The sequence below is a fragment of the Thalassophryne amazonica genome, chromosome 16, assembly GCF_902500255.1.
Source record: "Thalassophryne amazonica chromosome 16, fThaAma1.1, whole genome shotgun sequence".
NCBI lineage: Eukaryota > Metazoa > Chordata > Actinopteri > Batrachoidiformes > Batrachoididae > Thalassophryne > Thalassophryne amazonica.
The window spans coordinates 40,150,983-40,163,440 of record NC_047118.1 but is presented as its reverse complement, the minus strand read 5'-3'; the positions used below and the strand labels follow the sequence as shown (position 1 = coordinate 40,163,440).

At 45.2% G+C, this 12,458-nt stretch overlaps 1 protein-coding gene across 1 annotated transcript in view; it reads left to right on the top strand.

The window, feature by feature from the left end:
- zmp:0000000896 (caspase recruitment domain-containing protein 10) overlaps positions 1–12,458 on the top strand; it is a 101,113-nt gene that overhangs the window by 15,893 nt on the left and 72,762 nt on the right. Inside the window, exons 4-7 of the mRNA XM_034191341.1 lie at positions 1,874–2,060; positions 4,183–4,321; positions 4,828–5,046; positions 5,191–5,323. Of these exons, the coding sequence (XP_034047232.1) occupies positions 1,874–2,060; positions 4,183–4,321; positions 4,828–5,046; positions 5,191–5,323 (678 nt within the window). The remainder of the gene's footprint in view (positions 1–1,873; positions 2,061–4,182; positions 4,322–4,827; positions 5,047–5,190; positions 5,324–12,458) is intronic.

Below are 12,458 nucleotides of genomic sequence, written 5' to 3'. Positions count from 1 at the left end.
AATTTAATTTAACCTTTATTTAACCAGGTTAGTCCCTTTGAGATCAAGATCTCTTTTGCAAGGGAGACCTGGGCAATTATAAAGTTTCCAGTTCACCTAACTTGCATGCCTTTAAAGCAGAGGTGGGACAAGTCACTGTCAAGTCATTCGCCAAGTCATGAATCGGCAAGTCTAAAGTCAAGTCTCAAGTCTTGCAAGCTTGCAAACCATTGGTGGTCATTATGACTTGAGACTTGACTTGGGACTTGACTTGAGACTTGCGAATTCATGACTTGAGAGTGACTTGCTGGTGACTTTGTCCCACCTCTGCTTTAAAATATTGTATCTACTTGTATTAAATAGTGTCTTATTGTTCCGATTGTCACATCTGGGACACATTTAGGGGACTTTGTGCACATTTCTTTGGGCATGTTACAGGCATTTGTCATGGTGTTATCCATATTTTCAGTCATGTTTGTGTATTCACACGGAGTCTGCATGCCTGTATTAAAAGGCTCTGCTCCCCAAGGCGTTCTATATGAGCGACTTGTGGAGTACTCAGTGTCCATGAGCCAAACAATGTAACAATGGTCTATTAAGATTATAAGATCTGATGCCAGAATGAGAATTTCAATCTGTAAATATTTGATCCTGTAAATATTACAATGAGTCAAACTTTCAATATTGACCTGTGTTGGTAGAGTTCAGCCTCTGTGACAAAAATTACATCAATAACATGAGATTTGCATAGCCACAGGAATTTCAGGAATTGATTGCAGTTCTGCAGTATCTCAGGGTCTTTGATCAGAAGATTTAATTTGATTACAAGTTAGCAATTTGATCCATATTTCAAACAGAAAAGAAGAAAATTGGGACGACATACATATATTAGCTACAGAGCAGAGGTATAGCATGACAAAACAGGGCAGACCTTTAGCAAATGTAACACACAGGGTACGCAAAATATGTTGATGTTAACTTGAAATTGTTAGCTCTGGGCCACAGAGGGCCAAGCACCAATGATTTGTGGAAAATCATTCACTTACAATTTTCAACAAATTATTCCACAAATCCAAGATACAAAACTAAAATATTCTCTCATTCAGAAGGCAGATCAGAGACAGACCCTTCCTATAGGAGAGTAGCAGAACGGCAAAAGACCCCTCCTCCTCCAGGAGGGTAGTAGTGATGCCAAGTACATGTCAAAAATTATCAGGGTGATTCAACTTAAATGCTTAAGTTCAATTGCTGCCTTAAAAATGTAAGTAAACTCAACTCCAGGAAAGGCTTTTATGCAACTCAGGAAGGTAAGTTATATAAACTGGCCTTTTGGCAACCCTACCTCCAAGGGACCAGGCCAACCAGAGATCCAGCAATAAAGCCCAGGATGACACAGTTAAAATGCCTGTTGTGTGTCAACCTCTAGAGCTGTGCAGCTGATGACAGATGAGTAGTAATCAACAGAAAACACACAAAGAGAATCCCAAGTCTTCCAGAGTTTTCCAGACCCTGAAATCCCAGAAGCAGTGGTCCTACAAATTGACATATGGGATAACTTTGAGCCAGGGGTGCAAGAAAGACTGAAGGGGGAGAAAATGTGAAGGGCTTTGGAAAACATTGTCTATATATTTGTCAAAATTTAAATTTGTCTTATGTATGCTGAACCAAAGGTAAGGCCTTCGTACTTCGTGGTGGTACAAAATTGGACATTTGGACATGTTTCTTGTATTATAAAATGTAAGACTTCTGACCTTTACTTCAACAAGGTAAGGGATGGGAATTCTAACTACAGTTTACCCATACATGTATGTGACAAGCCGAAATGTTTAGTATTCATTCAAGAGTCATGTCCCTATTTACTGCCACCTTTGAACTTTCCTCTCTATTTTTCCAGATGAGGAAGGGCCAGAGGGATTGACACAGTTTCTCCTCCTGGAGGTACAGAAACTAAGGGAGCAGCTTCGACATAGCCGTATGTATGAGCGCCGAGTTTCTCAGCGTTGCCGCGTGGCAGAGGAAGAACGCGGCCGTGCTGAACGTAAAGTTCAGGAGTTGCGTCAGGACCGGCTTCAGTTTGAGAGGTTTGTCTAACTTTTGTAAAGGTTCCTCTATTTGATGTAAGAAAATACTGCCTCTGAATCAAAGTCAGAGCAGTCTTTCACTGAAAGGTGCACCACACATCTTTACTTACCTTGAGCCTCCACGGCCAATGTCTGTTAAAATTCTTTAAAGGCATGAACCACATATGCCCAGTCTAATGTCAACTTGATGATTCTTGGTAAACCCACCTTGAAATAACAGAACTCAAACTTATTTTTGAGTTTTGAGATGCAGTTCTTTTGATAATGTTCATTCAGGTAATGCCAGCACACTCACTGTTTGTCTTAGCTCATTGCTAAGATAGTAGCTCAGTGGGATAAGGAGTTGGGTTCATATATGTCAACCCCTTTGAGGGTCCACCTGTATAACCAAGTGAGAAAATCCATAAATCAACACAAAAATCCTTATAACCTCCAGATCGCACCAAAATCAGTTTTATTACAGTACACACAACCGCATAGTGGTGTCACAGGACTGGGTTTTGTCCACAAATTATGAGTTGCCACAATGACATTAAGTCAGGATCATTAGTATTTCCTCCACAGTTGAATTTCAAACAATAGCAATCTAGTATTCATGCGTCAAGCTGAATTTTCTCGAACTGAATGTGTCAAATTTAGTTATTTTTTACAGAAACAAGAACTGTCTGTCACTAATGGAAATACATTGATAAAATCATGAAAAATAAATTGAATAAAGTAAATAAATATGAAATTGGTCACTGGATCCTAAACTTTGGACATAATAAACTTCATGGTGGATACTTGATCTCTGGACATAAATAGGAATAAACAAAATCTGTAGTTTTTGTCAAAAGCATTTCCTTTCAGACATTATTGGCATGAATGTCTTTCCATACATCTGAGCTCGCTGTGCTTCACATCAGCATCAGTTTAATTCATAAAGAATGCAGGACGTCTCATTTTGGGAAGAAAAAAACATTTTAGTCTATTGTAGTTTCGTGTCTGTAATACAGCGTTTTAAAGAGGTGTCATTTTATTTAAAGCGGCAATTCGTTTTGAAGTTATTAATTCCAACCAGACTCTGTCTGAGCAGACAACGGAACGGAGGACGATTCTCGTTTCTTGACTACAACAAGACAAGAGTCCCAGTTAGTGACTTTAATCCACACAAAAGTAACTCACAATATTTTAATAGCTTTGAGAGGAGTTAAGAAGTGGACTTGCCGTTTCTGAAGAGCAGTGAATCAAAGAACCAACGAGTTAGTGGATCGAAGCATTGCTTCATTTGGTTCACGCATCAAAGTGGAGTTGCGCTGCAGAAACAGCTGATTACAGAGCCGCTGCAGACCAAACCCTGAATATTCGTAAGACTTTATTTGTACACACCGTATGACACAAACTCTGAAAAATACGTATAATTTACAGACAATCCGTATAGGTTGACATGTATGTGTGTTGCCAATATGTACACCTGGTTTTGATTCCCAGTCATGCTACCAGTGTGTGTCCTTGGACAAGACACCATCTGCATTGTCTCAGTCCACCCAGCTGTAAATGCACACTGGCCTTGTCTTGAGAAGCCACAGTCTCTTATTCATTTCACCTATGGAATCTTGTGAAACGCAGAAGGACTAGTGAGCCTCAGGGCCTATATAGGACTTCTTTATTTCTAATTTGACAAAATGCTTACTATATGTCGATAGCCACCCACTGACTCTGGTCTGCTCCAGGTTTCAATTTGTTAAATGGGAATTCATCATTGTCACTATGTGCTTGCTCTTGAGGAATGTTGAGAAGGATCTAGACCAGGGCCAGGTTTGCAAAAAAGAGTGGAAGCTTAAGATGATGTATGGGCTATTTCATCTTAAACTTAAAATGTTTTTTGGAAACTTGATGCAGCTCAGTTTGGAAAATGCTTGGAGGTGATGGTTGTTGGGATCTGGCATTATATAAAAAAAATGGACTTGACGTGAGGTACACTGTTCACGATCAAATAAAAAGACCAATATTCAAGTGGACCAGAAAACAATACCTTATTATAGAGACACTTATTCAAGTAGGTCTTTTTCATTGATGATTACGAGTCAGACGATTATGAATCCGAAATAAATAGCAACACATATTTGTATGCAATCTTAAGGGTGCGTCAGGACTGGGAGATGGCGAGTCGAGAGCTGGGCAGGCTGAAGGACAGGCACCTGGAGCAGGCTATGAAACTCTCCAGGGTGTTGGAGGAGCAAGGGGAGGCTTCAACCCGTGAAAGAGAGCTGCTGAGGGAGGTGAGCTGTCAGGAGCAGCACAAAAGGGGAGATGAAGAATTAGTACTAGTATTCATGGAGCTGAATACAGCTGTATGTTTTCATTTTCCATAGCTAGAGATTTTCCAGATTTCTCTAATAGCTCATTTAACTTAATGTAAAATCAGTTTGTATTTGCTGAAAGGTTGAGTTGTTTCATATGGTACTTTTTGGAAGAATAGAGCAGTAAAATTAATTGGATAATATAGTGAAATACTTAATTTTTTTATTTATTTTTTTTTTTTCTGTCTCTGTTGACATACTGCAATATGACAGCAGACAGCTGAAGTGTATTGATTTTATCAGGCTACATTTTGCAGAGTTTGTGCGCTTTTGCACCATGACGACCAAAGCGATGATCCCCCTATATTTGTAAATTATTCCCACAAAATAAAGAATACCTGTTTCCACCAGCAAAAACTACCCTGGCCTTGTGAGGAAAATGTATGCCCATGTCTTTACTGCTGTTCTTCTCCATATCCATGCAGGTAGAGGAACTAAAGTCCAGGTTAACAGAAGCAGAGATACAAGCTGTCTATGCTCCAGACTCAACAGTATTACCCAAAACAACCACTGTGCTCTCCAGTGGAGTCAGACGTTGTCCACCACCTTTACCACAGAAACCGCTGCATCATGAGATTCGCAAAGGCAAAGTTGAAGATACTGAATCTCAGATAAAGACCAAGGCTCTTGCCTCTGATTTCACAGTATGTTTTTTGGATGTTTATGAGCTGACGACTGAAATAGGCTTGTTCTTGTGTCAGAATACAGTCCTTTTCTTGTAGCTTAGACAAAAGTGTTTGATCATCCTTTGATGCTTTCTTTTATGTCCTTGATTATTCTACCATCAGGCGCTGATGGATATCCTGCAGCAGGACCGCAGGGAGGCTGCCGAGCAGAGACAGGACCTTTGCGATATTATCACCAAACTACAAGGGGAGCAACAGAGCATTGAGGAGCACAGGGACAAGGTCACCTGTTTCTGCTTAGCATTTTAATGCCTGACAAGAGTTTTCTAAACTTCATTCTTTGACTAAATATATTAATAAAGGCAAAAGCAAAGAAAATACTCCATAGACACAGAGATGATGCATCCCTAACACACAAAATGTTCAGTTTGTTTTTGGGCCTTTTGCTTTAAATGGAAAGGACCCCCATGCCCTCTTTCCAAAGTTAAGCAGGGCAGGACTAATGTAGTAATGCCCTCATCTCACCTTTACGGAAATGCATCCGGGAAGGTCACACTTTGAAACCTTGTCCATACCCCGGAAAGCCTTAGGTTCCGAGAGGATGAACAAAGATATTTGTCATTTTGCTGTGGTCTTGTTTTAACCATGGCAGTGTTTTCAAGATGGATGAACATTAATTTTTTGCATCGTGAACCTTGACAGTCTTTGGCAGTGGTGGGCACAGTTCCACTAATCTGCTAACCTCTAATTAGCGAAGCTAACTTTTTGTTAGCAGATTAGCTTTTCAGATAATTTCGAAAACCATCAGCGCACCAATCAGCTTCTACTAAATTTAGTTCCGATTACTTTTAGGGCCTGGCTGCGAGGCTGCTTAAAAAAACTCATTTACATTCAACATACAGTGCCCCAGATGTGGGCAGGAGACATCAAAAGCAAAGCAGTTTTCACTTATGGTTTGATTTATAAACCAAACTAATTCCAGACAGTTTATCGAATTAACGTCAACTCTGTCATTTTTACAAAGTGGAAAATATCACACATATGTTTTAGTTTTAATGTAATGTGCTAATTCTGAAGGTTTGAGTATCTGCTTGGTTGGTTTATTTATTTGTTAATATGTCATTTTTTTTCATTTGTAAAAAAGGCATTTGTAAAATTGAAAATTCTGTTTAAGTGTGATTCAGCGTAACAAGTAGCATCCATGTGATAGTTGGATGCTATTCACACTCCTATCCAGTAGATGGAAGTGTTCTATGCATTTTGACCCAAAATGCATAGAACACTGCCTTCCTTCCGATGTCTTCTGCTACACATTGGCGGTGGCGCTGCTCTATGTTGAAAGTTTTTCTTATTGAATGAATGAATTAATTTATTTATTCAGCACACAGAATATCAACACAGACAATAACAAATTCATAAAAAGAACCACCTACAATGAACCCGTGTGGCCGAAAGGGTGAAGGCAGAAGCAAAGCTTATAGATACCCTCCCCTTATACCATAAAAAATAAAGAAAGTAAAGAATATATACATATATAAATATATATGCTCATAACAATGTGCACAAACAAAACAACTCAGACAGTGCACCAGAATTTTAAGACACAAACTAAACAGCAACAGTCCATAAACCAAGCACAACAATAAAATGGTAAACCTAATTTTTCAAAACTATAATGGGTACGTTTTTTTTTTTTTGGTAAAGCCTTTTAAAGCTGACTAAAGTAACAAGTAACTTATTATTATCAGGACACGTATGCCAAAAATGAACACCCTTAACGGAAACACAATGACTTTTTGCAGTAGTTCTGATCCTTAGTTTCTCAGATAATAATTTCCCTCTCAAATTGTAGCTGGAATCCCTCATTTAAACAAATCCTGGACATGTTTAGGCAATAATTTGTATTGTGATATAACAACCTGGGTCTCATGGCAAGTCGTGATTCAGCAGCACAAAATATACATTAATCTATTGGTTCTGATGTGTGACGAAAAGCGCCTCATTTTCATCACGGCAGCATGAAGTCTTCTAATTCGTTCCGTGATGGCTGCACGAAATTAAAAGTGATGTGTGTGTGGGGGGGTGGTTATGGTTAGGGTGGGGGGAAAAGAGTAAGATTAGTGTTATGGTTAAGGTTAGGGTCGGGGTAGGAGTAGGGTTGGAATAGTGAGTTAAAACAACCTTGTCATGAAAATTTGACTCATTTCGTCACGGGAGCACGAAAAAAAAAATGTTAGACTGGCAAAAGGCATACAATAATTACAGAAAACCCCAACGGTCAAAACGACTCCCTATGAGCAAGCACTTGGCGACAGTGGGAAGGAAAAAACTCCCTTTTAACAGGAAGAAACCTCCAGCAGAACCAGGCTCAGGGAGGGGCAGTCTTCTGCTGGGAGTGGTTGGGCTGAGGGGAGAGAATCAGGAAAAAGACATGCTGTGGAAGTATGTCTATGGCCTGAAGTATGTATGTTGGATTAGTATTAGTTCAGCAGTGCATTATAGGTAGGGTAGGGTAATCTCAGTACGTTCACGACAGGACAAATGCATTTCAGACACTCTGTTCAGGCTCCACGGACAAGAGCATTAAACTCTAGTTCCTAAAACTCTTGTGAATATATTCTCTGGGTTATAGACATTGTTATTGTGTTTGGGTTTGTTAAATGCCACACATCTTAAATGTAGCAGACACGGATTATCTGGAATTTTGTTTCGGCAAGTTTTCACAGTCTCTACTGCCATCTACTGGCCAGTAGTGTTCATGGCAGTCTTCGTCCTGAAGCTGGGCAGACACTGTATGATATTTTTAATCACTGTACTCGGTTTCAGTTCAAACTGTACCACAGACCCGCACGGTGTAAAAGTTCACAGCGTACGATTTATGTTCTCACACACATACGAGGTCTATTAGATAATAAACCGACCTTTTTATTTTTTCAAAAACTATATGGATTTGAATGACGTGCGATTACACCAATCATGCTTGAACCCTCGTGCGCATGCGTGAGTTTTTCACGCAATGTCGGTGACGTCATTCCCTGTGGGCAGGCCTTGAGTTGAGTGTGGTCCAGCCCTCTCGGCTGAATTCCTTTGTTTCACCGGCTGCTCGAGACGGCGTGCGTGCTTAATATCAAAAATTTTTCTGGACCTGTGAGGATATCCGAGTGGACACTATTCGAGAAATAAGCTGGTTTTCGGTGAAAAGTTTAACGGCTGATTAGAGATTATGGGGGTGTTTCTGTCGGTGGTAAGGATTCCCACGGAGCGGGACGTCATGCAGCGCTTCCAGGCGCCGTCGTCGGCCTGTTTCAACCTGAAAACATCCTAATTTAAGGCTTAATTCACCCAGGACGTCGTGAGAGAACAGAGAAGATTCAGAAGAGGCCGGCATGAGGACTTTATGCGGACATTCCACTGTTTAAGGACATTTTTTAATGAAAGACGTGCGCGCAAATTCGCCGAGTCGTTTCCGTGAGGACTCGGCAAATCTGTGTGGCGCCGCGACAGGAAAAACACCTCCGTGTTGAAAACCATTTGTAAACTTCAGGCGGCTTTTGATGGCTTTCAACAAGTGAGTAACTAAGAAATTGTTTAACAGCTTGGGCATGTTCCAACTTGCCCGTTAAGGTTTCCAACAGAGGTGTTTTCCTGTCGCGACCCCCCGCGGACGGGTCCGGCCCGACATGCGACTCTGCCCGCACGTCTTTCATTACAAAATGTCCTTTAACAATGGAATGTCCAAATAACCTCCTCCTGCCGACTTCTTCTGAAAGTTCTCTGTTCTCTGACGACTTACTGGGTCAACAGAGCCTGAACTGTGGAAGTTTTCAACTTGAAACGGCGAGACGCTGCCGCCTCGAAGCACAGATCGCCGTCATGGCGCCGTAAAGCTCATTGACCCTTGACCTCCTTACACAGGTGAATCCAATCATGAGAAAGGGTATTTAAGGTGGCCATTTACAAATGTTTCTCCTCTTTGCATCTCTTCCAATGAGTGGCAACATGAGAGCCTCTAAGCAACTCTCAAATGACCTGAAAACAAATATTGTTCAACATCTTGGTTTAGGGGAAGGATACAAAAAGTTATGTCAGAGATTTCAGCTGTCAGTTTCCGCTGTGAGGAACATAGTGAGGAAATGGAAGACTGCAGGTAGAGTACTAGTTAAGGCCTGAAGTGGCAGGCCAAGAAAAATCTCAGATAAGTGGAAGCGAAGGATGGTGACAACTAGAGATGGGTTGTTGGGAAAGTGTAGGAACACGGACCCACAACAGGGGGCGCAAATGAACGGACAATGGAGGAAGTCAAATAACAACCTTTACTGTTGTGAATAAGCACAACAAACACAACAGATTACAACAATAGACAAAGAAGTCAATTCACAAAATGTGTCACGTGGGCAGGCTCGAAGATAGAGACGTCTGTCCCAAAGCATAACCGGAACCACACGATTTCCTCCGCCACCGAACCCCGGGAATACTGGAGCCGCCAAGTCCCGAACTCCCAGGTGGCCACTGCCTCCGCGTGTCGGATCTGGTACTGCTGGCGAGGAACAAAAACAGTTAAATGTGGGTGCGTTTGCACCCAGCAACCCGTATGGCGGGAAAACCACCTCCACCTCTCGTCGGAAGAATGTCTGCTATTTACGCACAAAAGTAACAAAGTGTTAATGTCAAAAAGACAACACAGTCGGCTGAGTACTGTACCTCCTAGGTAGAGCGATATCTCGGCAAAGAGGTGGAGATTCGTCTTGCTGATATACCACTGCTGATCAGATGATTGGTGACAGCTGTCGTAGGCGATAAGTGACAGCTGTCACCCCGGCTGCTCCTGTGAGGCGGCAGCGCCCTCTGGTGCCTGGAGCCCGCACTCCAGACAGGGCGCCATCTGGTGGTGGTGGGCCAGCAGTACCTCCTCTTCAGCGGCCCACACAACAGGACCCCCCCCCCCTCAACCAGGCTTGTCCGGGCGGCGGTAGAAATCGGCCAGGAGGGCCGGGTCCAGGATGAAGCTCCTCTTCACCCAGGAGCGTTCTTCGGGTCCGTACCCCTCCCAGTCCACCAAATACTGGAAGCCCCGGCCCATCCTACGGACATCCAAGAGCCGGCGCACAGTCCAAGCCGGCTCGCCATCGATGATCCGGGCAGGAGGCGGCGTCGGACCCGGAGCACAGAGGGGTGAGGTGTGATGCGGCTTTATCCGGGACACATGGAAAACAGGATGGATCCGCAGTGAGGCCGGAAGCTGAAGCCTCACTGCGGCTGGACTGATGACCTTAAGGATTCTGAAGGGACCGATGTAACGGTCCTGTAGTTTAGGGGAGTCCACTTTCAGGGGAATGTCCTTTGTGGACAACCACACCTCCTGCCCTGGCCGATACGCAGGGGCCGGGGTCCGCCGACGGTCTGCATGGGCTTTTGCCCTCGTCCGGAGCCTTTAGCAAAGCAGAACGGGCGGGCACCACACCCGACGGCACTTCCGCAGGTGGGCCTGGACCGAGGGCACACGACCTCTCCCTCAACCACCGGAAACAACGGGGGCTGATACCCCAGACACACCTCAAAAGGGGAGAGGCCGGTGGCTGAAGACACCTGGCTGTTATGGGCATACTCGATCCAGGCCAAATGGGTACTCCAGGCCGCCGGGGTGCGCGGCCGTCACGCAGCGCAGGGCCTGTTCCACCTCCTGATTGACCCGTTCTGCTTGCCCGTTGGTCTGAGGATGATACCCGGACGAGAGACTCACCGTGGCCCCCAGTTCCCGGCAGAAGCTCCTCCAGACTTGCGAGGAGAACTGGGGACCGCGGTCGGAGACAATGTCTGTTTGGAAATCCCATGCAGCCGGACGACGTGGTGGACCAGGAGGTCGATGTCTCCTGGGCAGTCGGGGAGCTTGGGAGGGCCACGAAGTGGGCCGCCTTGGAGAATCCGGTCCACTATCGTTAGGATGGTGGTGTTGCCCTGGACGGCGGGAGGCCCGTGACAAAATCCAGGCCGATGTGGGACCAGAGGCGATGAGGCACAGCAGCGGCTGGAGCGTCCCGATGCCCTGCGGTGGTCAGCCTTGCCCCTGGCGCAGGTGGTGCAGGCCTGGATATAATCCCGGACGTCGGCCTCCAGGGACGCCCACCAGAAGCGCTGCCGGACAACTGCCACGGTCCTACGCACCCCTGGATGACAGGAGAGAACGTTGGAGCCGTGACAGAAGTCCAGGACTGCAGCCCTGGCCTCTGGTGGGACGTAAAGTTTGTTCTTCGGCCCAGTTCCGGGATCCGGCTCCGTGCCAGGGCCTCCCGGACGGTTTTCTCTACGTCCCAGGTGAGGGTGGCCACAATAGCGGACTCCGGGATGATAGGTTCCGGTGGATCCGACAACTCCGTTTTGACTTCGTCTTCATGCACCCCGGGACAAGGCATCCGATCTCTGGTTTTTGGTCCCGGGGCGGTAGGTGCTCCGGAAGCCAAAACGGCCGAAGAAGCAGTGACCAGCGGGCTTGCCTGGGGTTCAGCCGCTTGGCGGTCCTGATATACTCCAGGTTCCGGTGGTCAGTGAAAACTGTGAATGGCACGGACGTTCCCTCCAACAGATGTCTCCACTCTTCAAAAGCCTCTTTCACCGCAAGGAGTTCTCGATTGCCGACGTCATAGTTCCGTTCAGCCGGGGTCAACCTGCGTGAAAAGTAGGCACACGGTGAAGTACCTTATCGGTCTCTCCGCTCTGGGACAGCACGGCTCCTATCCCTGAGTCAGAGGCGTCCACTTCAACCATGAACTGGCGGCTAGGGTCGGGCTGCACCAAAACTGGCGCAGTATGAGAACCGTCGTTTCAACTCCTTGAACGCGGCTTCGCACCGATCCGACCAGGTGAAGGGGACTTTTGGAGAGGTCAGGGCTGTCAGGGGGCTAACTACCTGACTGTAGCCCTTAATGAACCTCCTATAGAAAATAGCAAAGCCGAGGGAACTGTTTGCAGCTTCCTACGCTTGTTGGTTGGGGCCGATCTCTCACCGCCGCAACCTTGGCTGGATCAGGGGCGACGGAGTTAAGGAGATGATGAACCCCAGGAAGGACAAAGACGTGCGGTGAAACTCGCACTTTTCGCCCTTCACAAACAGTCGTTCTCTAACAACCGCTGCAGACCTGACGTACATGCTGGACATGGGTCTCAGGATCCGAGAGAAGATGAGAATATCGTCCAGATATACGAAGACGAATCGGTGCAGGAAGTCCTGCAAGACGTCGTTAACCAAGGCTTGGAACGTCGCGGGGGCGTTGGTGAGGCCGAACGGCATGAACCAGTACTCAAAGTGACCTAATGGGGTGTTAAATGCCGTCTTCCATTTGTCTCCCTTCCGGATCCGAACCAGGTTGATACGCATTTCTAAGATCCAGCTTAGTAAGATTTGGCTCCATGCAGGGGGTGAACACGGAATCTAA